At 42.4% G+C, this 25,776-nt stretch overlaps 1 protein-coding gene across 1 annotated transcript; it reads left to right on the top strand.

The window, feature by feature from the left end:
* Positions 1–4,064: 4,064 nt before the first annotated feature.
* Positions 4,065–23,705, top strand: SAXO1 (stabilizer of axonemal microtubules 1). The gene is made up of 3 exons (XM_058565317.1): positions 4,065–4,102; positions 12,021–12,238; positions 22,702–23,705. The coding sequence occupies exons 1-3, from the start codon at positions 4,080–4,082 to the stop codon at positions 23,703–23,705; spliced, it is 1,245 nt and encodes a 414-aa protein (XP_058421300.1). The 5' UTR covers positions 4,065–4,079.
* The last annotated feature ends 2,071 nt before the right edge of the window (positions 23,706–25,776 follow it).

Below are 25,776 nucleotides of genomic sequence, written 5' to 3'. Positions count from 1 at the left end.
TCCATATTAGCCAACAAAAATATTTCTAGGCATCTTTCTAGCACTTGAGTGCTTACAGTTCTTTTGTCTGTACCTTCAAATCCTAGACCTGCACTTTCCAACAGGGAAGCGACCACCACATGTGGCCTTTGAGCCCTTGAAATGTGGTAGTCCTAATTCAGACGTGCTGTCAGTGTAAAACACATCTTGGATTTTGAAGATGTAGAGGGAAAGTAAAAGATCTCATTAATAATTTTTTATATTGATTATATGTTGAAGTTATAATATTTTGAATAGATTGGGTTAAGTAAAATATTAAAATTAATTTTACCTGTTTCTTTTTACCATTTTAATGTGGCTAGTAGAAAATTTAAAATGACGTATGTGGCTCTCATTCATGGCTTGCATTCCATTTCTATTGGATGGTGCTATTCTAGAGGTGCTCGTTACATCCTTAAAGTTCTGTCATCTGTTCTAGGGTTCCTTGAGTCACAGTTGGCTCTGAGTGAGGTGCATGTCAGGAAATGCACATCGTCATTCTGATGTAATAGAGATGTAGGTTCTGTTTATGGTTAGGTCATGTACTTCATTCTCTGAGCTTCAGATTTTTCATCTACGTAGTGGGGATGTTGGGTCATATATTCTCCATGGCCCCTTTCAATTGCAAAACTCTATGATTCTGGCTTGGAGTCAACTACTGCTGAGTTTTTCTGGGTTCCATTGAAAGGTGTCTATTACCCCTTTTACCAAATATCAGAAAACGTCAGGATTATTTCCTTTTTACCTCTGGTCCTTTGGTAAATCCTGAGTGGAATGACTTTAGAGAGTTCTGATAGACTGAAGAAACCTTCTCTCTCCCCTTTTCCTTCTCTACCTATTGGCCCCATCTAGGCTTGTTTGTGCTGCTGAGCAAGGTGGCCAAGGCAGCTCCTAAAATGAGTACAAGTATCCGAGAACTGGAAGAGGTCTCATTTTTTTGGTTCATGACTGTCAAGCCTACATTTAAATCTTGCAAGCGTGGTGATTCCACATACTTTCTTTAGGCACTGATTAGGTCCATATAAACAGAGAATGTCTCTTTTCCCTTTTGGCTCTACTGATGTTTGAGCAAATCAGTTGTTTTCCTTTTCCGGAGGACTTGTAAATATCTTGTAGCAGTTCATTGTCCTATACACTGTCCGACTGCCCATCCATCTATTAAATAAATACATAAGCATTAGGATAGCTTCCAGAACACAGAGATGTCAGTCTTGGTCTTTATCGTAGAGGAAGTCCTGTTTAAGGAGGGGGTGGGCAGACCAACAAGGAGAAGATACAGTGCTTGGTGTCTTGAGAAGAATATTCTGGGTATTTGGGTACAGGTAAGGAGAGGTGACCCCATGAGCAAAGTCAAGCAATGAAATATTCGCTTTCAAATAAGAGTTTTTGAAATTTCAAAGTGAGACAAGGTTTTAGTTAACTAGCAGCAAGTCAAATCAGATCTGCCCTCTATGTGTCAATATAATTCCATTTAATGGAACATCAGTGTCTGAATGGAAGCTCGTTGCTATACTGAAATCCCCTCATGATACCAATCACAGTGTAGTATTTTGCCTTCACATTTATTTTTCTTTTGGAATAAGCCTTTACAGGATGTTACAATTTTAAAAAGTAACAATATGGAAAGGGGGTTATATAAAAGCAACATTTTACTGGTTAAAAAACAAGGGACCTGGAGAAGGAAAATATTGCTATATCTGTGGAGTCTGTTTTATTGCAAGTCCCTGAATCTAAGTTATTCTTAAAAAAATCTTGACTTTTCTTTCAAAGAGTGTGAGTGAATAAATATCTCTGTGGAGGTATTTTTGGTACTTCTTGGCTTTTGATTTGAGGTTTGTTGGAGTCTTAAAATGGTAGGGTACTAATTGGGTCAGATTGAAATCTCAGAGAATTGGACTGATTGTGAGCACAGATGATAATAATATCTAACATTTTTATACTGTGGGGAATGGTTATTTTGTATACTATGAAACTCCGCAATTTATCTCTTGAGTGGACAGGTGAAAGCCTGTATGTACCTATGATTAGGAGATACTTTATTAAATAGATACAAAATATAAATACGTATTCATCTTTGTACATTAAATGCCAACAATGTGCATTTTGAAAAAAGAATACTAAACTTTTATTGAGTGTATTTAACACTGTAAAATTCAGATATTCATAATATAAGGACAGTATACTTATGGAAGATTTCCTTGTAAATAATTAGAAAGATCTAAAATGTTCCCCATGAACCAATAGTACTTTTACAATAACAAAAATAAAAAATAAATGTAACAAGTTTATATCATCATAAGGCTTTTCCAATACACAAATCTATGAATGAGAAGAAAATAAATAGAGATATTTCTAAAGGAACTTGTTTATATGTAATTCAACCCATATGAACAATACAGGCTTGATCATTTTCTCTGGGGGTTGGGGGGTTGATGAGAGGTACACAGTAACAGTAAATGTTGGCTGCAACATTTGCGTAGAGGATTGAACTTATTAACAACAGGAGCAGCCTGCTAATCGTTGCCTGGAAAATAGCTTTAGATTTGAGCAGTGATGAGTTCCCTGTATGTCTGTTTCTCTCTCCCTCCTCCACGTGCTGCCCCACGGTACTGTGTATTTTAGTTTCTGTAATTAAAATCGATTCTGTGTAAAAAATTTAAAAATAATTCTATTTTTGATATAACTTTGTCATTCCTCGATATGACCAAGTTGGAAATCACTAGCAAGGAGTTTTGTTGATGTGCTAGTATCTAATGACTAGAGATGCCCTAAGTGGTTGGTAAGGATGGTATGTGGGCACACAGATAATTGATATACTACTTAGTTTTTGAGAGCTCAAACAGCTACCCTTTGTCCAGCTGTAGAATAATGTCCAGATAGTAGAATAATGAGGTTCATTTATTACCATGAGTGCAAAATGGACAAGCTTACTATAAATCATAACGTCAAATTATAATCTGTCATCTACCTGCATATTGAGGCATAAGGTTCATTTAATCATTCATTTATATATTCAATAATTTATTCAATAAAGGTTTATTGAAAGCTTAGTGTGTATCACGTAGGATATGAGGTGCTAGGGCTGTAGCTGTGAGCAAGATAGAAAAGGTCCTGAGCTTAATAGATGAGACAGACAGTAAACAAGCTTACCAACAAACATGCCTATTACAGATAACATTGAGTGATGAGGAAGGCGTACACAGTGATGAGGGAAACCGCGAGAGAGGGGACAGGGTGGTGGGGTGTAGTGTAGGTATAAGGTGATCAGCGGAGGTCTTTCTAAGGAGGCAACAATTCAGATGAGACCTGAAAGAATAAATAAGCCAGACTTTCAATGTGAAAATGGTTTCACGTAGTCAGTGGTGGTCAGTATACTCAGAACTGAGGTGGTTCTGCTATGTGTGCACTGATGTTCTGAATTGACCCAGGAACCATGAGGAGAGACACCAGCACACAGCCTTGGAGCATCTTGTTAGGTCAGGTATTAAGCCCTTAATTGCTGGGCAATTGGGAGGCCCGGGGAGGTCTCAGGGCAGGTCATGGGGCAGCTGGGTTGGCACTCAGAGAACTCAGGGCCACAACCATTTTCCTATTATGGGGTGGAAGTATTTCAATATTTAAAGAAGCAGTGTGGTACGTGTAGTAGCTGAATATCAGCCACACTTGTGTGTAATTTTATGGTCCAAGGAATTTTGACAATTAACCAACTGCAGTTATAGATCATTTAAAAAATTCTGGCTACTTCACATAGTTTAGTAGAGAAAAGGAAGGGTTAAATTCCTGCTTTCAATGCCAGCATTCACATGATTTTATGACTGGGTCACATTTTGAGGAGGTAGCATTATCAGACTGGATGTACTCTTCCTAAGAAGGTAAGCGACCTAACTTCATGTGTCTTTTGTAGGCGGCACCACTGTCCGCATCTCCCTACCAAGATTTACGATAAAACAGAGAAACCATGTCTTCTCTCCGAATACACCGAGAACTACCCTCTCTATCACTCCTATCTGCCCAGAGAGTCCTTCAAGCCCAAGCTGGAGTACCAGAAAGGGTCCATACCAATGGAAGGTCTGAGCACATCGAGGTGAGGGCAAGTAGTGTGAATATATGAACGTACAGCACTAGTGGAGTAACGTACAGTACTAATGTACAGTGTTAATGAAATAATGTACAGTCTTGCATTAATGTACAGTATCAACATATGCTATTAATGCTTTAATGTTAATTTGCTATATCTCTGAAAGGAAAATTCTGTATTTATTAGCCTGGTTGGTTTTTCCCAACCTCCTCTTAAAGAGAAAGGATTCTTGCTTGCTGGTGGGAGTGGGGAGACTAAATTGATCTACATAACGAAGGGTTGGAGGTTAAGCAAACTAATAAAACGATGGAAAGAGAGGGGCTGCTGCTGAAAAAGCAGTTTTGAGCTTTGGAACATAAGCGCCACGTCATCTAGGCTGGTGATGGCGGTGGTGGTGAAAGACAACTTGATAATAGAGAAAGAGTGAGCTTTTTGGAAATGATGCCGTAGACTTTGAATTGGGGTCCCCTTGAATGTCCTTGAAGAAAATGAACGAAGAATGTATTTCTTTAGCTCCAGGGCTGTGCAGAGACTGAACCACATGGCTCAATGGATTCGGGGTGCAGAGGGATCTGTATTGAGGGGTCGCTTTATGATAAGCCATTATCCTAAATGATTTGGTTTAAGCACAATGTTTCTGGGTCCTGATTCATAAAAAAATTATATTTTATGCAACCTGTTTTTTAGCCTGTGACTTAAACAATATGAACCTTAAAGTTTGCGCTTCGTTTTGCCAAGAAAACAGCATCCTTAGTTTCTGAGAGTCTAAAGACCACAAAAAGAGATGTGCACCATTCCTGAGCATTGCTTTTCCTTTTAAGAAACCATGGTCAATGCTAATGAAAAGTCCTCTGCACACATATGCACAAGAGACAAGTAACTGGTCGAAAAGAGTCAGAGTAATCTTGAAGAATGGTCTGCAAATATCCCGTTCAGCCTCTGGTGCTGGTCTTCCCATCTCTTTATATGCAATTTCCAGGAAATCAAGCGCACCTTGTGAGATGTAAACCAGTCTCAGATGTTGTTATATAAGGGATATATTTCCTATCCTGGAAATAGAGAAAAGGATGCTTTGAGGGATGGATGTTGAGGGGTGCCCTTTGTTTGTTGCCCACAAACTTAAGAGAATGAGGGCAAATCTTCTCTCTGGAGCTGGAGCCCTGCCCCATCACCCAACTCTGAGGCCCCCAGCTGGAGCCCCACATGCCCTCCCTCTTCCTGACAGTGCTTTGCAAAACAAAAACTTCCCCTCTGACCTGTCCTAAATTATCCCTGCCTTATGTCACTTACAATAAACATATGACCCAGAAGTTCCTTCTGTCCCTGCCAGGGCCAGAGTAGCAATATTATTCATGTCAAGATGTGGCCAAAGTGGAGGAATGCAGACACGGAAAGAATTTCCAGAACAAGTTGTTAATGATCATAAGGGCCTTAAAAAGAAAAACTGACAGGATCAAGGTTACCCATGAAGAGAATGAAGCAGAAATTCTTCTCTCTCTCTCGTTTGTTTCCTTCCCCAGAGAGGGAACTAAAGGATGAAATGAGCAGAGGGCATCCCTTCTCTTCTCTCCCCTAAGTTGTATCATTTCTCAGCCCTGTGCCTGCCTGGGCACTAGTTTTCATAGATCAAGAACAAAACTGTGTCTCAGTCAGGATGCATTTTTTTTTTTTGAGTTCCAGTAAGCTTTTATTGAGATAAATTAACAAACATCAAGATTTTACCAACCATCGTTTCTGAACCTTATAAACTCAGCAAAGATTCTGGTCCATATGTGTACATACAACAAAACTATTTCCTATCGGGAAAGGTAAAGAAGCATCATCTGGGTGCTGTACCAGAGGCTTCTGGGGGAAAGGATGGGTCAGCCCTGTGTCTTCACACCCCTGTATCTGCATGGAGTGTCTCCCTCTGCCCTTAGAACCCTTGTTATCGAATGTTCCACCAATTTCTCTATTTAAAGTCTGACCCAGCGTCATTTTTGAGATCGGACATGGGGCTGCCACCTGCTGAATGAAAAAGTCACGGGACCTGGGCCTTGGCTTGGTTTGCTGATTAAGCCCAGACACAAAAAACACCTGGTTTCTGGAAAGGTTATCATCCCAGCACGAGGCATCATTACAGCTGCACACAGCTCTTACTGACTGTAAATCTTGGGGATTTACAGCAGGTGCCATGAGGTGAATGCTCATGATTTCAGCCCTTCTTAGTATGAAACTGTTTCTTGCAGCCCTTGGTAATTCTCTCACGTAGGTTCTGCCTTTAGTTCATATACCTGAGATCAATTAATGAATAAGAGGTTTGCACTTCAAGCCTCACTTCCCCTTAGGCACGTCACTTATGTGAGACACTTGGGCCCCAGTTTGGGGCATTATTTTGTTAGCTAAGCCAGATTCCTAAAGATGGGCAAAGTGAATAGTCTCATAAGAAAGAGATGAGTCTTCAAGATGGTATTAGATATTTATTCTAAAGTGAGTGGCACCATGGGTAGGGAGAACTGGAGGCCCAGGGGGGAAGATGGAATTGGGTTCAGACTTGATGACTTTGGCTGAAGGGCAGAGGGCAGGGAGTTGGCAGCACAGACTCCTTCATTTATTGACAAGACTCCTGGGTAAAGTGAAGAGAGTAAGGGAAGCAGGAGCTAAAAGAGAAAAGGCATTTGGAATCCTTCCCCAAAGTCAGGAAAGAAGCAAGAAAGTTGGTAGTGGGCTTGAGTCTTTCCCTACTCATTGAATTTTACATATTTTCTATTCAAATACATACTTGACTTCTCTACTCATCCATACCCCTCGGGATATGCTTACTCTCCTGTATAGATGGGGCCTGAGAATTAATGAAGACATGCAGAAATAGGCCTCAGCACTAGACTTGCTGGGCAATTTCAGAGCCTTTGATGTGCATCTTTGACTAAATTTGGGGATATTTTGCATATTATTTCTTCAAGTATTCTTTTCTGTCTCTGAGGCTCTGTTCATTTCTTTCCTCCAATCTTTTTTCTCTCTATTCTTCAGTGGACAGTTTCTATTTCTCTCTCTTCAAGTTCGCTGAGTCTTTCCTCCTTCATCTCCATTCTGATATTAAGCTCATCCAGTGAATGTTTCACTTCAGATATTGTACTTTTTAGTTTTAGAATTGACATTTGTTTTTTGGATATAGTTTCTAATTCTCTTCTGTGACTTCCTATCTTTTAATTCATTATGACCTTACTTTGCCTTTGGTAATTGAACATAGTTAAAATAGCGGCTTAACATCTTTGTCTGCTAATTCCAACATCTAGGTCTGCTTTGGGGTGGTTTTCATGATTATCTTTTTTTCTTAAGAAGGGGCCACATTTTCCTGTATGTATATCAAGTAATTTTGGATTGATCCTGTACATTGTTAATGTTATGTTGTGGAGACTTTGGATTTTTTTACATTCCTCTGAAGAGTGGTTGTTTTTTTCCCCCAAGCAATAGGAAGTAACTTGATTGGATTCCAATGCAAACTCTGTGTCTTGGTTGGCAGCTCAAATTCAGTTCAGTTCTTTATCTTTAGCACAGTTGCTTGAAGTCTGCCTCAGGCAGGTGAGGTCAGCTGGAGGTTTGTGCCCAGTTTATGTACAGAATTGAGGCTTCCTGTTTCTGGTTCTCGCCTTTCCAGGATCCTTCCTTACTTTCCAGCACCTGTGGCTGCCTCAAACTTGATCCTCTGGTTCTTCAGTCAAGAAAGATGGAAGGTTGTCTATTCACATTTAAGCTGCCTGGCATGGCACCGACTGGAGCCTGCCTTCAGACTGGAAGCTTTGGAAGAAAATGGAAACTTACCCAGAGACTCACTCAATGCCATTCCCTTCTTCCATGTGTTGGCTCTGCTCCAGAATCTGCCTATCTTGGTTGTTCTTTAGTGCTCACAGGTGGTGGTTCTTTATATTTTGTCCAGAGTTTATATGAAATGGTGACAGATGTTAGCCTCAGCTTTAGTGGGATTTGAGGAGATGAGAGAGTAGAGGAGGAGACAGGTACTGTGTAACTTGAATCCTGGTCTGTCACAGTGGAGATAAGGAGGGCTCAGTGTGTTCTTATCAGGATCAGGGGCATGACTCAAGCCCTGTGCATCCACCTAGGGATCTTTCTCATTGTCCTGGGATGGGCTCCCCAACTTGCCTGTGATGACATAATGGTTTCATTAGAAGGGTGGCTTTTAACCCCAGGGAAATTTTAGAATTACATGTGGAAGTAATGAAATCAAATCAATTGACAGACAAAGAACAAAACCCCATAGAGGAGACTAAGAGGACAAATCACGAGGAGGAGTATCACAGAAGTCAAGGGAGAGAGTGATAAAAAAATGAGTACGAGGATGGATGCTATTAAGATGGTGCAGGGGATAAAGGCCTGAGGAGCAGTGACTGGATTTGGAAACAAGGAGGTACTTTGGAGGCCTTGGCTAGAGGGAGGAGTGAGTGGAGTCTGATTTGATGGGTGGGGCCTGAGTGGGGAGTGAGGAAGGCAAGTCTGCCCCTTTACACAACCCTTCCCAGAAGAGAGAAGGGGAGGAGAGAGGGCTGGAGTGCAGAGGACACCAGTGAGAGTTGTTGGATGGTTTAGCTTTTTCCTTTAAAGATGGGAAAGACAGGTACATGGTTAAACACTGATGGAAAGAAGCCAGTAGGAGGAAGAGGTTAAACCACAGACTAGGAGACGGCCAGTAGACGAGGTTCCTGAGAAAGAGGGAGGGGATTTAGGGCAGAGGTAAAGAGATTGGCTTTGGGCAAGAGGAGGAACTCTTCTTAAAAAGGATTCCATTTATTATGATTGACTATATGGACACGCTAACAAATTGTGATGTTTGCATATATAAACATTAAAAGTAGGTTAAAAAAAGTATCACGTGGCTCCTTTATCACAGTGAAAATCTCATTTTCCCACTTCCAGGCTCACGACCCTTGTTGGCTGTTATGTTATTTCTTCTTTCCTTTTGTCAGACTCTTGTCAAACACCTTTCTTTGGCTTTGCCTAATGATTAGAAGTCAAGTTGTTATGACTTTCCCAGCAGGGCCACTTTAACCTTTACTTAACTCTGAGCTTAACTCTTGGCCTTCCCCACAATATAACTTTTATGACTAAGCATCTAAAAAAGAAACTTAATGTCTTGGACCAATTTTTTTCTTGGTTCATAGTCACCATGGGCACAGGGACTAGGAAATGTACTACAGGAAGAGAGAGGAGTGTTCTTAAAAAAAGTCTACTAAATTTCAGCAATTTCTGGGAAGGATAAAATACTTTTCTTTTACACGAACTTACGGGCTGTAAGATTATGTGAGATTGGGGACATGCAGTTATGCTGTGGTTAATGATAGGTTTCAGTGAATGTTCTCAACATAAAAACACAACGAGGAAACACATAAATTCTGATTAAACTCACTCTTAAGCCACAGTAAATATTTTGGGTGGGGTACAAATGAATTAAACTTTAAACTTAAAACGTTTCCTCTCTTCAGAAGTAGATCATTTCCCCCCTGCCCGCCCCAGATAGTTTCCTTAGTTGTAGCTGATCAGTAAATTCAACCATAGATGTACTTTCACGAAGGAACTTGAGTTTTGTACCAGAGAAGGAGATTCAGTTAACAATTTCATTCCCTAAACATGGTGAGCAAAGATTTTGCTGCATCCGCTTTTGTCTTTGAGAAACCGACTTCAGGGTGGTCCGTGAACTGGTGAGTTTGGTTGTGGCCATTTATCTGCTCTTTTCCTATAGAAACAGCAGGAGATGGGGCATTAAGCGTACTTTAGTTGCCAGAGAGCTTGGCAGCCCTCCTATGAAAGTTCTCACAGCATGTGTGAGGGGAAGTTGGCTCCCTCAGTAGAAGTGACGGCAGAAGAGGACCGCATGGCCCGTGTGCAGGGTCCCAGCGCATGGCAGGCCTGTGACTGGAAAGCACTCCTGGCTGCTCTGGTGTTGGGAGGGCTCCATGGGGCAGCTTGGGCCTCAGCTGTGTTCCTCACCACTTGCCCTTGAGATCTCCTGATTCTCTTTCTTGGAAGTGCAGAGGGCTGAATTTTGGGTAGACATCGATGAACATGGGTTTATATGGAGCTGTGTGGTCTCGGGCTGCCTCCAAATGCCCCTCCACTCCTTTTGGGAGTGAGGAGAGCTCCCCTCCCCTTGGGAGCACTCCCCTGAGAACACAAACTTTCTGACGAAAGCCGCTTTGCAGTGAACCAGTGTTCAGACAGGGTTTTCTGGCCATTTCCGTTTCTCTCTGCAGCCGAGGGCCTCATGCTCCTAGCTTCCTGCCGCAGTTGATTTAGTATGGAACAGATGCCAGCGTGAGGTACTTGCACACTAGGAAGGGTAGAAGTGTGGAGAAAACCCCCAGGTTCTTGTTTGGCCTGTTCCCTCCATAAGCCCCGATTTATACAGTCAGCTTCCAGATGCGTCAGGTCGCTGAGCTTCCTCTCGCTGTTTGCCAACGTGGGATGCCTGGGAGGGGAGCCCAGGCTGAAGGTCCTGTAACCCCGGCCGAGATGTATTTTTAAATCTACCCAGAGGGTGTTACTGAGACTTCGACTGAAGCATCTCCTGGTTCCCCTTAAAGCCCTAGAGAGACTAACACTCCTGCTTCCTAATTCCCTCCTCCCATCCCACCAAGCATTTGCAGGCCCTGGTTTGGGTTTATTGACAACCATCTGTATAATTCATGCAAGACAGGTTACAGTGGAGCGTGTTACCTTTGCTAGTCAAGCATGGCTCAGTAATGCTGCTCTAGATTTCGGCCGGAAAGTAGGTTTTATTGGTGTTTGGGCCTGATGTTTTCCTGTCCGGAAACCTTCCCCTTCCCTTGGCGAGGCTGTTTTGGCAAGCACCATTGGGGAAAATCTACCTTCCCCTCGTCCAGTTGGATAAATGGGTTCCAGGCAAAAACAGGCTGTTGTATAGAGCAGAAGCCCTTGCGGGGGGATGTTTGCTTAAGAAAGTTTACGTTGAGCAGTGGGAGGCTGAGACTGCCCTGGTGAGTGGTGCCCGCCCAAGCTGAGCCCTGGTGTGGCCAGGGTGGTGTTGTAGTTAGCATCTTGGCCTTTTTATAACTGAGGGACGCTTTGGGAAGGGAGTGCTTCCTGTTTAGTAAAGACCATCATGCTTTTTCTATCCCATTGTTTTATACTCCCTGGAATAATGGGGGTGTTAATGCCAGATAGCTGAGAAATAAAAGATTCATTATCTCCATTTATTGCACTTTTCTTCCCTTCTGCTTTTCTATAAGATCAAGTAGAGGAAGTAGATAAATATTAGCAGGAGAAGCTGTTGGGAGCACAGAGAAGGAGCCCAGAAGTTAGCTCCACAGTGAAGGGGTTAGGGGAAGGAAGGTGGAGAGAGCAGGCACAGGAGAGAGGCCTCCACAGTGGTCCGGGGTACTTGGAGTGGAAAGTGGGCCAGAGGAGAGGTGGGAGATGTGGTTGGGGAATAAGGCAGAGCTTATAAACCATGCTAGAAAGGCTTTATCTGAAAGATTTTTAAGCTGGGGAGTGAAATGATGGAATTTTCATTCTAGAGGGTTTATTCTGACCACACTATGGGGATTGAAGCAGAAGTGGCAGGAATGAAGCACGAAACCCAGGTAGTAAGTTGTCACGTGATCCAAGTGAGAAATGGTCAGGTCTGGACCGAGGGGGAAAGACAAACTGACGAGGTGGACAGGGCTGCACTTGGTGAATGATTATGTGGAGCCATGAGGGGCAGATCCAGGATGGCGTCCAGGCACCTGACTTGGGTGAGAAGGGAATGGTGGTGTCTTTCTTGAAAGTGGGAAACAGAGGAGGAAGAGGAGTTAGGAGGCTAGAGTAGAAGATGACTTCGCAGCAAACATTTGTAGAATTGGGTTGAGCGGAAACCAAGAGCCTTATTTTGAGCCGGGGCCCCAATGGCATGTGCTTATTTTCCTTACAGGAGAGATTTTGGGCCTCACAAAGTGTTACCAGTGAAGATCCACCACCCCGACCAGTTCGTCCCAAGTGAGGAGAATATGGATCTGCTCACAACGTATAAACAAGATTACAACCCCTACCCTACCTGTCGAGCTGACCCCATCAAACCTCGGGACAGTAAATATCCATGTGGCGACTATCCATGTGGCGACAAGATGGAGTGTCTGCCTACTTATAAAGGTGGGAGAGTGCTTGGGGGCAAGGTGGGGGAGGGATAGGCAGAACCTGTATGCAGGCCAGGAAACGTGTTTTATATGCACACCTCCTAGCGAGGAGGGTGGGCAGACTACTTCCGGCCGGCCAAATCTGGCCTGCAGCATGTTTTTGTACAGCTGGAGAGCTAAGAATGGTTTTTGAATTTTTGAATGAGTAAAAAAAAAGATCAAAAAGAAGACTACTTAAGAACATATGAAAATTATATGAAATTCAAAGTTCAGTATTCATAAGTAAATTTTGTTGGAACACAGCCACACGCATTTGTTTTACACATTATCTGTGGCTACTTTTGTGCTATAGCAGCAGAGTTGAGTAGTTGTGACAGAGAATGTATGGCCTGTAAGACCTAAGACATTTAATATCCGGTCTTTCATAGAGAATATTTGCCAATGACTGCCTTAGCTTGTTATCATCCTATATTGGGGAAGCATTGCAGGTTTAAGTTAAGTTAGGTTCCACCACTGATTTATAGATTCATTTACCCATTTAAAAAATTATGGAAACATAACATACATACAGAAAGATGTACAAATCATAATTATACAGACCAATGAATTTTGAGTGAACACACACGTAAACAGCACCCAGATCAAGAAATATAACATTGATACTCTCATCCATTCACCATCCCCACCCAGGATAGAACTGTTATGCTGACTTTTAACACATACATTCGTTTTACCAGTTTTCAGTTTCAAATAAATGGGATTGATTCATTCTTTATTGAGCATCTACTACATCCCAGGCATGGTATTAGGAAATGTGAAGGAAGCATAATGACGTGCCCTTCACTTTATAGTCTCATAGGAGAAAGAGGATATGGAGGTGTATGTGTGGTGCAAGCCATGTAGCAGTCATTCTCTCTATGGAGCACAAACTCCAAGGCTGAGACCGTGGGAATGGAGGCCAGGTTTGTAATCAGTAACTTTTCTGCTTATGATACACATGGTTGCTCTAGGAACACGTGCTAAACGGTTCATGTAATGTGTTTGTGGATCTCTAAATGTCTGTGATGATAGTTGCTTTAATTTAGCCAAGCCAAACACTTAGGCGAGGGGCGGTGGGGAGGCTTGAGGAGATGTAGGAATCTTCCTGAAGCCTTTCCAGGAGCTCTAAGTCTATCACTCCGGAAGACTCTGCACGTGGCTGAGCTTCTCTGCTTCTGCTAGGAACTGGCGCTCAGGGCCAGACTGATGTTGGCCTCTTCAGCAATCAGGACTCTGTCCTTTTACCTTCTTATCTTCAGTGTCATCTCTCCTCTTTCACTCTTTCATAGCCACCTTCTGCCAAGCCACATACTGGGCATTGTCATACCCCAAAATGGTTCCACCTTCATATGCATCAACATCTGGTCCTTCTGGCTTGTTCTGTTATTTACTCCCACCATGACAGTCCTTGGCCTCATTGGGACCTCTAGTGATGCCTCACCTTCCTTCTCACCATCAGCTCCTCCTCTGTCTGACTCCCATGGAGCCTGTTCCATGTAATATCATTCCAAAACATCCTTTACTCCCTGTCTCTTCTGTCCTTTCGTTGCTTCCTCCTAACAAAGGCCCAATCCTGCCTTCTTCATGTCTACACCTGGGCACACACCTGAGCGTGTCTCTAATCTTGTCAGTTCTTATCCATTTTCTGAAGAAAGGAACCAGGGAGGTCTTTTAAAAATGGCAATCAGATCCTACCTCTACTCTGCTTAAAACTCCTCAGATAATTATTATGGTTTTTAGGAGAAAATCCCAAAGCTTTACCACCTCCTCTGATGCCTTGTAGATTCTGGCTCCTCCTCCCTGAGCCCCTATGCTCCAGCCACAGAACCTTCTTTCAGTTTCTTTCCTCCATTTCTTTTCTATCTCAGGGCATTTTACACATGCTGTTCCCTCTTTATAGACCCCTCCTCCCTTCCCTTGTCTAGCACTCATCCTTCAGTGAGCAGTGGAAATATAATACCCTTAGAGGCCTTCCCAGACCCTCCCTTATGTCAGACTAGATACACTCTGATAGATGCTCTAAACGTGTTGTGTACTCCCTCGTTTTAGAATTCATTGTGTAATTTTATTTAACATTTGTCTCCTTGGCAGGACTGTAAGCTCTAAGAGGGCAGGGGTCTGTCTTTTTCTTTGCCAGTTACCCTCAACAAGGCAGGCAGTGCAGTAGACGCTTTACAGAGGAGTCAGTACAACCAGGCACGTGGTCGGGTGGCTCTTGCGCCTCTGCAGGGCTCATTTGTCTCCCTTTTCATCCAGTGTTTACAGGAAGACAAAAAAAACGGACACTGAGTAGGCAGGAAGGTGGAGAAAGCTGGAGAGAGCCGTTACTTCCGGGGGGGGGGTGCGGAGCAGGGACTCTGGATGGGCATGTTCAGCTACAAGCTCTCCTTCCCTACACCCTCCCTACGGGCCCCCTGGATTTGTGAATCCTGGTGTAGTTAGAGGCTCTTCAGAGCAACTGCTCCTCAGCTCACTTCCCCCTCCCCACCTTGCCTTAGGTGCAAGGAGAGGTCTGGGAGTGAGAAATGCTCCTTGCTTACCTTAGGGGTTGGCAAGGATAGAGTAGCTCAGCGGCATTATTTAAAGAAAAGTCCTCCCTACTGCTTCCTGCACAATACACACCCCTCAACATAAGCACGTAGAAAAAACCCAATCTAATTACTTATGCTTTAATCTCTTGTACCTCTAGCTCTCCCATTTTCTTCCCCTTCTCCAAACTCTGCAAACCAGAGAATAGTATTCCACTGCTGAAACTGAATCACGTTAGACTTTTCCCTACTGAGAAAGTTAAAATTGAGAAAACTCTATTTTCTTCTCCTTCATTTTTCTTAAACTTCTGGCATCTGTTAATCTACTTACACAGAATTAATGAGCAAATACTAGTCAGGTGTGAACAGGACTGCTCAGAACCAGGCATGCTTAGACCCCTTGGTTTTGTTCTGGCTACATATGTACTTGACGTTGAATTTCATAGTTCTCTTCTGAAATTCAGATTTAAAAACAAGCAAATCAGTATGTAGCCAAAGAAACATATTTGTAGTTAGGTTGCAAACTGTGCCGTATGGGTCAAATCGATGTGTTGTAATAGTTTTTTGGAATAATACTTGTCATATTCTTTTAATTTAAATGGTTTATTTGTTCTATTACTCTCCTATGATATAATGGCTTCCAAAACTGGGCCTCGAATGCCAAACATGTATTTCCAGCCCTTAGCACAGGGGATGGCACAACAAAGATGTGTTTAGTGAGGGAGTAAATGAATGAACAGTTCTGGACCGTTGTTTACAAGGGCTCCAGGTGACACAGTCTGGCATTAGATTTATACAACTTCCCACCCAGCCTATTATTCTGTGGGTCCTGGCCAAGAGCAGGAGTGAAGCTTGGGGAAGACCCACGACATTTACCCTGCCTTTGTGCTGCTCCTGCACAATCTTGTGCATGCGTGAGGGGCCACACCCTGGCCTCACCTCTTGGTGTATCACCCTTTAGATGACTTGTTTGTCTCTTGTGGAAATTTACTACTTTAGTAAGTTTTTTCCGTAGCAACCTTTGTGGTTTTATGGCCATACGTTGATTCTCCTTCCAAAGGAAAAAAAAAAAAAGAGAGCAAAGACCAAGGTCCTTAAATATATGTATTTCAATGGGTGCCATCTTTATGTCTATATGCTCCACTTACTATGGTTCCATAGGAAAAATATGCAACCTTTTCCTTTTCTACTTTTACGGCCAGCGCCTTTACTGGGGTCCAGAAAACCACCGGTAAAATATGCTCCAGCAGCATTTGGTTGTAATTTTGACATTTTCAAAACACTGTGCAATTGGAAAGATTGAGAGTGTAATTACTTGATGCTCAGCTTTAGGTTTAGCAGAGTTTTTTTTTTTTTTTTTTTTAAAATACACATTATTGAATGGAATCCCTTTTTAAAGAGGTTCTTGCCAATTACCCACATGACACCCTGGCCCTCAAGGGCTTGTACTGATGGCTTTTCAGGCATGTGAATAGTTTGTCATGTGGAATTCTGAGGTTTTCAGGGTCCTGTGGAGGTTTTTTGTAATGTGTGCTGGGTGGAAGAAGTTAGGATCTTGGATAATAATGTGGTTTCAACTGTGTTGTTGGGTATCAGAAATCACATGAAGCGACTTTCAGCTTAGGAACCTGTTTTCTTAACACTTCATCCATCACAGAAGAGGGCCAGAAAAGCCCTGTCTTTCCTACCCCCTTGCTCCTTGAGGCAGTGTGTAGGCATCTACAGGTAGATGCCCCCTTTTCAGTGAGGCCTGAAGTCTGAGGGGGAAACATGTGGTTTATATTCAGCAAGATGGTTCCCTCTAAGGCCCCTTAATGCTTTCAAGATGCTGATAGAGCCATTAATGGCTCTTGGAGAAAGATTAGATTTTCAATTAAAATGAAGCCAATTTAAAATAAATAGTTGGTAGTATTATTAGCCTAAAATAAGCTTAAGAGTGTGCCTGGGGGTGGGGATGTCAGGACTTCTAGAGTAGCGAAGTGAGGAGCTTGGCAAATCCTCTTCCCAAAAAGCAACAATAAAACTGGACAAAATAGTAAAAATCAACAATTTTAGGGCTCTGGAAATCAACAAAAGGTTTACAACAAATTAAGAAACACTTATTCAAGAAAAACTACTAAACCTTCGTTATGAACAGTAGGAGTCTGTGTTGTTTTATTCTGGAGCTGCTTCCATCACCCCTCCCCCCCAGTTCTATCTGTGTGGTAGTTCTGCCTGGGCAGGCTAGGCTGTGAAAGCCAGCAGCTCTGCTGCCAGTGAGGGTTGACTTGATTTGGAGTAAAATGCATACCCAGGGGTTTCAATAAAAGCAATAGCAATCTCAATGGCAAAAAGTCAGGGAAGACAGCTTCTGCAGTTAGTCTGAGGTTGCAGTACTTGTTGGGGCAGGCAACAGATCAGCCAGAAATTTAACAAGGGGATCCGGAGAATGAGATGGACATAGTGCTCATGCCCTTGGTAAGCTCATGCATATTCCTGGTGGTCTGGAAGACCGTGCACGTGGGCAAGGCAGTGTACAGGCTCAAGAGAGATCAGAGATGGGGCCTGGATATCTACTCATCTTCCCTGGCTGAATATGATACCTAGTGCATGTGCAAGGGAGACATGAGACAGCTTAGCAGAAAATAAAAGCCAGGGCAGACTTGTAAACTGCCTGGTCTTTGATTATGTTCCCTAACCCACACACAGATCCATTAGCAAAGGGTCAAAGCCTAGTGGATTAAGGTGCTTAAGCATAACTTCTGATTAATTATTGGCTGATTAATAAACTCTGCTGATATAGGGTGACTGTTAGGAATCTAGGCTTAAAAATAAAAACAATTAAAAAACAGAAAAAAACTGAGCAAAAATATCAGTGGCCACACACCACAGAGGAGATGAGACTCTATAGAATTAGTGCAAGCAAGTCACTAAACAAATAGCAAAAACAACTCCCAGTGGAAGATCAGAATCCAGAGTTACTCAGCATGTTATCTAAAGTGGTGAGTTTTTAACAAAAAATCAGGAGGCATGAAAATCAACAAGGAAGTGTGATCCATGGCTAGGAAAAAAAGCAGTTAATAGAAAATATCTCTGAAGGGGCCCAGATGTTAGACCTAACAGACAAATATTTCAAAGTAGCTCTCATAAAAATGTTCAAAGAACAACAGGAAACTATTTTTAAAGAAATAAAGGAAAATATGACAACAATTTCCCATCAAATAGAGAATACCAATAAAGGGAAATCATAAAAAAGAATCAAATGAAAACTCTGCAGTTGAAAGGACAATGATCAAAATAAAAAATTCATTAGAGGGGCTTAATAGCGATTGACAGAAGAAACAATCAGTGGAAATGGAAGTAGATCAATAGAGATTATTCAAGCTAAAGAACAGGAAAAAATTAATAAAAATGAACAGAAATTGAGAGACTTGTGAGAGACCGTCAAGCATGCTAACAGACTTATAATGGGAACCCCTGAAGGAGAAGAAAGGGGCATAAAAAATATTTAATTGCTAAACTCCCTAAATTTCATGAAAAATTCCAATCTACACATCCAAGAAGCACAATCCAAATAGAATAAATACAAAGAGATCCACACCTGGTCACATAATAGTCAAACTGTTGAAAGCCAAAGATTTGGAAAGAAGCAAAAGAGAAACACCCCATCACATACAGGGAAAAGACAATAACAACTAAGTTCTCATCAGAAACAATGGAGGACTGAAGACAGTGGGGTGACATATTTCAAGTACTGAAAGGGAAAAAACTGCCAACCAAGAATTCTATAACTAGTAAAAGATTATGCTTCAAAAAGGATGGGAAAATAAAGACATTCCTAGATAAAGAAAGATTGGGTGAATTTGTAGTTGGCTCACTTGCCTTACAAGAAATACTAAAGGAAGTCCTTCAAGCTGAAAGGAAATAATCCCAAATGGTAACACAAATCCACACAAACAAACAAAAAGCACTGGTAAAGGTAATTACGTAGGTAAATGTATACTTTTCTCCTAATTAATTTAAAAGATAGTTACAGAACCAATAATTATAAAGCTGTGGGATTTATACCAGGAATACAAGGTTAGTTTAACATCAGTAAATCAGTTAATGTCACATACCACAGTAATAAAGTAAAAGACAAAACCACATGATTGATAGACACAGAGAAAGAATTTGACAAGCTCTGATACCCATAAAAGCTCTCAAGAAGCTAGGAATAGAAGAAAATGTCCTCAGCTTGATAAAGGGCATCCACAAAAAAACTCTATAGCTAACATCATACTTAATGCAGAAAGACTCCATGCTTTCTCCCAAAGACTGAGAGCAAGACTAGGATGTCAACTCTCATCAGTTCTATTTAACATTGTACTGGAGGTTCTAGCCAGTGCATTAATGTGAGAAAAACAAATAAATAAATTAATGCATCTAGATTAGAAAGGAAGAAGTAAAACTGTCTTGATTCTTAGACAACATAATCCTGTATGCAGATAATCCTAAGGAATCCACAAAAAACTACTAGAACATGAATTGAACAAGGTGGGAGTATTGAAGAGCAATATAGAAAAATGAATTGTATTTCTACATATTAGCACTGACAATCTGAAAATGAAATTAAGAAAATAGCTTTTTTAACAATAGCCTCAGAATGAATAAAATATATGGGATAAATTTTAAAAAAGAAGTGTAGAACTTGTACACTGAAAACAATAAAACAGTGCCAATAAAAAATGAAATAATATCCAGATGGTGCAGCAGTTCATGGATTGGAAGATTCAATACAGTTAAGATGGAGTTCCTCCCAAATTGATCTGTAGATTCAATGCTATTCCTATTAAAATCCCAGCAGGCTTTTTTTTTTTTGCAGAAATTGGCAAGGTGATTCTAAATTTTACAGCTGAAATTCAAATAAACCAGAATAGCTAAAAATTTGTCTTTCTGATAAATGGTGCTGGGACAATTGGATACCCACATGCAAAAAGATGAACTTAGACATTTACCTCACACCATACTCAAAAAGAATCAGAGACATAAATGTAAGAGTTAAAACTATAAACCTTTTAGACTAAGACATAGGAAAAAATTTGAACTTTATAAAAATTCAAACCTTTGTGTGCTTCAAAAGACGCTAGTAAGAAAATGGAAAGATAAGTGATAGAGAACTTGTATCCAGAATATGCAAATCACTCATAACTCAATAAGACAACTTAATTAAAAAATGGGCAAAAGATTTGAATAGACATTTTACCAAAAAAGACATGTGAATGGCTAGTAAGCACATGCAGAGATACTCAATATCATTAGTCATCAGGGAAATGTAAATTAAACTATAAGGAGATACCACTGAACACCTACTAGAATGTCTATAATTTATTTATTTATTTATTTATTTCCCCAAAGCCCCAGTAGATAGTTGTATGTCATAGTTGCACATCCTTCTAGTTGCTGTATGTGGGACGCGGCCTCAGCATGGGCGGAGAAGCGGTGCGTCGGTGCGCCCCCGGGGATCCGAACCTGGGGCTGCCAGTAGCGGAGCGCGCGCACTTAACCGCTAAGCCAGGGGGCCGGCCCCTAGGATGTCTATAATTTAAAAAAAACAACAACAGATAATAACAAATGTTCATAAGCATGTGGAAAAATGAGAACCTTCATACGGTGCTGGTGGGAATGTAAAATGGCACATCCACTTTGGAAAAGTTTGCAACATCTTAAAAAGTTGAACATAGATTCACCATACAATGTAGCAATTCTGCTTCTCAATATCTACCTAAGAGAAAGGAAAACATATATCCACACAAATATTTGTCCATGAATGTTCATAGCAGACATTTTCATAATAGCCAACAAGTGGAAACAACCCAAATGTCCATCAACTGGTGAATGGATAAACAAAATTTGGTATATCCATATACTATAGTATTATGCACAAATAAAAAGGAGTGAACTGCTGGTGCGTGCTGCAACAGGCATGAACCTCAATTACATTATGCTAAGTGAAAGAAGCCAAATGCAAAACACTACATATTGTGCAATTCTGTTTATGTGCAATGTTTAGAAAAGTCATATTTATAGAGACCAAGAGCAGATTAACGGTTGCCTGAGGATGGAAATTAAGATTGACTGCAGATGGGCTTGATTGATAGTTTTGGATTGATATGTTCGGTGACTGGATTTTGGTGATGGTTGCACAACTCTGTGACAGTTATTGAATTGTGTATGTAAGATGGTGCGTTTATGTTATACAGATTATACCTCAACAAAGCTGTTTAAAAAAGCGTGCCTATGGAATCCACTGGTGTGGGCTATATACACCCAAGGCTCCTGGGAAGCTGCTTTTGTTCTAACCCTTTGTAAAGCTGTAAGTTAGAGAATTCCCTGTGGATTCAGAGGCTTTGCTAGGGCTCCATATTGGCCACTTTAGATCTGGTAATCGATGGGCACAGTGGGGGCAATGTAGGACTTGGATTTGAGCCAAGTATTACAAACCAATTGGTGGCAGTGTCGAGGTGGTTGAATGGCGTGGTTTGCTGTCCCATTTTTTCTTACCTGGATTTCCAGGCTCTAAACTGCCCTGAGGATTTGTGTGGTGAAGTTACTTTGAAAGCCCCTGCAGTGCTGTCTGAGGACATCTCAAGATGCATGTGGGCCATCTCTAGGGCAGATTTCCTCTGGGTGCAGCCCTCCTGTTATCCTGGCCATTCGTGTCCCACAGCAGAACTTCCTCCTGAGACAGCCATCTCCTAATATAGCTGGCCAATACTTCTCATTTTTCAAACATTCTGAAATTCTCTTCTTCCTGAAAAATCTCACCGGATTATTTGTCAGTAGTCTTATTTTTAGCCTTCATCCTATCGAGAAATATAGTGCTCCTAACTGTGATATGGGAGAATGGCTTTGGAGTCATCTATGTAGTTTAAATTTCAACTCTTAACTCCCTAGCCATGTGACTTTGGGGCAAATTTCTTAACCTCTCTGAGCATTGCTTTTGGACATTGTAAAATGGAGACAATCATACCCATTACAAAGGTTATTATGAAGATGAAACAAGGTTATGTATGGAAAGCACTGAGCACAATTGGCTGGCACCATGGTCAGTGTTCCTTAATTGCCAGAACCGGATAGTGGAATGGGTCAGAGCATGGTTTCTGGATCTGGATTTGCATCCATGCTTTTCTACTTCTAGCCAAGTGACCTTGGGCAAGTTCCCTAATTTCTCTGTGCCTCTGTTTCTGCATCTATAAAATGGGCATATTGATAGTACCCACCTTATTAGGTCTGTCCGAAGATTAAGAGTTAGTATAGAAAACCTTTAGAACACTGCCTGTCACATAATAAGCTCTATACAAGTGGTGGCTGCTATTATTCTCTCAGCAGCCAACACAATGCCCTTATTTCCTTGGAGCACCATATTTGATTTATGTGAATTAGATGTGTGGGCTATAGGGACATAATGGTGGTCACACCACAGACGACAGGGAGGCCTGGTTGGTCTGGCTGGCGGCCCAGCAGTAGTGGGTTGTGAATCCCCTGTCTCACCACAGCACATGCATCTTTCCAGTCACTCTGTGCTGATTCAGAGAGGGCTCCTACCCCATAGAACTGTTCTTGGATCAGGGAAGCCAGTGGTTGGACTCCTCTGCTGGAATTAATCCCCCAGATCCTCCCATGGCTGTGGGCCTTCTAAAATCCCTGTGTGCAGCATTGTGGGTATGATGAGACTTCTGTAAATGTGTCTCTTCTGCACAGTAACCCACAAATACCATGAAGTTGAAACATCAAGTCCTTGGTTGAGGTGGTGGCTGGGATCCACTCTGTTTTTCCTTTGTCTCAAGGAACATCTCACTGGAGACTGGCTTGTGGCTTTGCAGCCCCTTGGAATATAGGCAGGTTGAGGGACTTGCTTTATGAGTAATTACCACTTCTGCTTTATTTTCAGCTGATTATTTACCCTGGAACCAACCGAAACGAGAGCTACTTCGTCCGGACCACAAATACCGGCCGGCATCAACCAAGTTTGATAGTAGAACCACACACCAGGATGACTACTCTGTAAAGGGCCCAGTGAACACCATGAGCTGTAAGCCTCCGGTTGTGCCCAAGCTCTGCAACATCCCCCTGGAGGACCTGACTAACTACAAGATGAGCTATGTGGCCCACCCTGTGGAGAAGTGCTTTGTGTATCAGGCGGAGAAGTTCAGACCCTGTGAAACCCCCTTTGAAAGCCTCACCACCCACAAAGAGGCCTACCGGGGCCTGATGGGGGAGCCAGCCAAGAGCTTGAAACCTCCAGCCAGGCCCTGTGCGCTAGACACGCCTTTCTCTAACACCACCGAGTTTCAAGATAAGTACCAAGCTTGGCCAACGCCCCAGATGTTCTCCAAAGCTCCTGTCACCTATGTCCCTCCTGAAGAAAAGATGGACCTTCTGACAACAGTACAGGCCCATTACACACACCCTAAAGGTGCCCCAGCCAAGTCCTGCCGACCAGTGATCTCTGTCAAGAAGGGTGGCCGCTTCGAAAGCTCCACCACCACCAAGGACGACTACAAGCAGTGGGCCAGCATGCGCACAGAGCCAGTCAAGCCCATTCCCCAGCTGAACTTTCCCACCGAGCCCTTGGACTGCCTGACCACCACACGGGCCCACTATGTGCCCCACCCACCCATCAGTACCAAAAGCTGTAAGCCCCACTGGTCTGTCCCCCGAGGAAACATCCCTGTGGAGGGCCAGACCACATACACCATCAGCTTTACTCCCAAGGAAATGGGCAGGTGCCTGGCTTCATACCCTGAGCCCCCTGGCTACATTTTTGAGGAAATTGATGCTTTGGGGCACAGGATATACAGGCCAGTTTCCCAGACAGGCTCTCGGTGGAGCAGCCGTCTTTCTGTAGGTGATTCGGAACCCCCCAACCAGCAGGAGTTGGCAGTGTCAGCCTGATTTTTAAGAGTTGTTATTTAGAAATTGCACAATACTTTTAAAAGCAGACGATTGAGTTATTCATTGGACAAAAAAAGAATTCCCCAAAATGAGAAAAAAAATCTTTGTCCTCATTTCCAGGACACTTGAATAAAATGAGAATCAGTTGACTCAAGGAAAATAATATTTAATCACTGGCTAATTATTCTCCTTAACCCTCCCTCTGCTGTCTCCCCTCTTGAGTTCCTTACTTTGTGCTCATGGGATCAAAGCTGGTTTCTGTGAGCTTTTCTCTGATCCAGATGTAGTTTACTAATTTAATCATTGTATGAATTGACATTATGATTAACCCTTGCCAAGTATGAAGTACCAAAGAATAAATTTTATTTTGGGGGGATTGAATCTGCAGGTCTGTGTGTTCACCCCCATGTGCTGTCCATTCAGAGAGCAGGCTGTGTTCCTTGGGACTTCTGGGGAGATTTCAGACTAAAGCCCCCACTGCATCCCAATACTGGTGGGAGTGTCTTGGGCCCAGTCTGAAGTCTTGTTTTGGGTTCTTTCCACCCAGGGCTTCTTCACAAGGCATCTTTCTACCTCTTCACTTGGTGACATACCAGCAAGAACAATGCTGTCTGATGGGGTGTGGGTCTAGTCATGGGAGATGGAAGGGAGGAAGAGGTCTTATGGCAGTTCCAGGGGAGCGTGGACCTGCCAGACCTCTCCCATCCCCAAACCAGTGTAGGCTCTGATTCCAGAGAGAGGAGGGGGAAAAGGGACCCTTGGCAACCAGGCAATTGGTAGCCGGCCCCTGGGCTGTGAGCTTTTCTAAATGCTCAGAGCCTAGAAAAAATGCCCTCATGCTAGGCTGGTTCTTGAGAAGGCTGGACCACAGTTATCCTAAAGTGATAACTGTGACCGGGCCTATGACAAAGCTTGACATGGTGGTGAGCTGGATCTTCCCCTGGAGAAAGGGGTGATGGTTTCTCTTTTGGGTCTGAGGTTTGATTCTAAGGCTAAGTAATTTGGAGATGTTTTTAAATTGGGAAAAATCGAGGAAGGACTTTGTTCAAGAGGGTCCATGCCAGGGTTGGATGGCCTCATGATCTGGGTGAGCCTCACACAGAGGGACACAGACTGACATCTGGGACACCCACCTCTCTTTTTAGTCCACAGAACGCTAAAATATACTGCATGGTCTTAGAGAACTTGAGAACAGCGTGGAGGGGAGAGGAAATTTCAGTTCAAGTCTGAAGACTTGGGCTTAGGCTCAGTGCCTGGTTCATGGGCAAAACACCTGCATCTATTATCCAGGGCTCAGTCTTTCCCTGGCTCTCATCTACCTGGCCCAGACCTCTCAGGTCCCCACCCCTTGCATCCTCACCATGAGGTTAGCTTGCATCACTCGCTTGGGATCTACATCATTTAATCCTCTTGTCGGTTATATGGGTTGTGGATATCTGTCCGTAAAGGTAAAGAGGCTCAAAGAGGTTATGCACCTTGCCCAAGGCCACAGAGCTTGGAGCACCAAGGCCAAGACTGGAACCCAGTTCTTCTATTTCAATCCAGTGCTCCTCCTGCAACACCAGACACTTCCCATCTGCTGTGTCTCTGATCTCATTGCTCCACAAACCACATCAAACCACGTCGTCTCTGTCTGAACTCCTTACGGGAGTCCATTAAGTTAAAGGAGACCACAAAGGAGGGTAGGTTTTGTTATTTTTCTTTCATCATTTTTCACAAATCAGAGAAATATTGACGCGATTTGAGAAGCCAAATAGTGCTAAATGCTTATAAAAATATAGCAATCTCTTATACCCCACCCTCTTGGCCTCCCCTATTATCACTTCCCCAGGGAGCAATTGTAAATTATTTGCTCTGTTTTTGCTAATCTTTTCCTTCCCATTCCTAAATAATACGCATATGCTACTGTCTGTTGACTCATCGATTTTAGACATGGCCTGTTTTGGTAGATTAGGAATTTTACATTTACGTTCCCTCCTTCTCTCTCTCTTTTCTCTCCCTTCTTTATATTACATTATACATTACATTTATATTACATTAAGTTTACATTCACTCCTTCTCTCTCCCTTCT

Source organism: Diceros bicornis, chromosome 22 (assembly GCF_020826845.1).
Source record: "Diceros bicornis minor isolate mBicDic1 chromosome 22, mDicBic1.mat.cur, whole genome shotgun sequence".
Lineage (NCBI taxonomy): Eukaryota > Metazoa > Chordata > Mammalia > Perissodactyla > Rhinocerotidae > Diceros > Diceros bicornis.
The sequence above is the reverse complement of the archived record's forward strand: the minus strand, read 5'-3'. Positions and strand labels throughout refer to the sequence as shown.

Coding starts and splice junctions, on each gene's coding strand:
- SAXO1 (XM_058565317.1), top strand. CDS start 4,080: ATGGAAGGTCTGAGCACATCGAG. Junction 4,103..12,020: donor GAAGGTCTGAGCACATCGAG/GTGAGGGCAAGT, acceptor TTTTCCTTACAG/GAGAGATTTTGGGCCTCACA. Junction 12,239..22,701: donor GTGTCTGCCTACTTATAAAG/GTGGGAGAGTGC, acceptor CTTTATTTTCAG/CTGATTATTTACCCTGGAAC.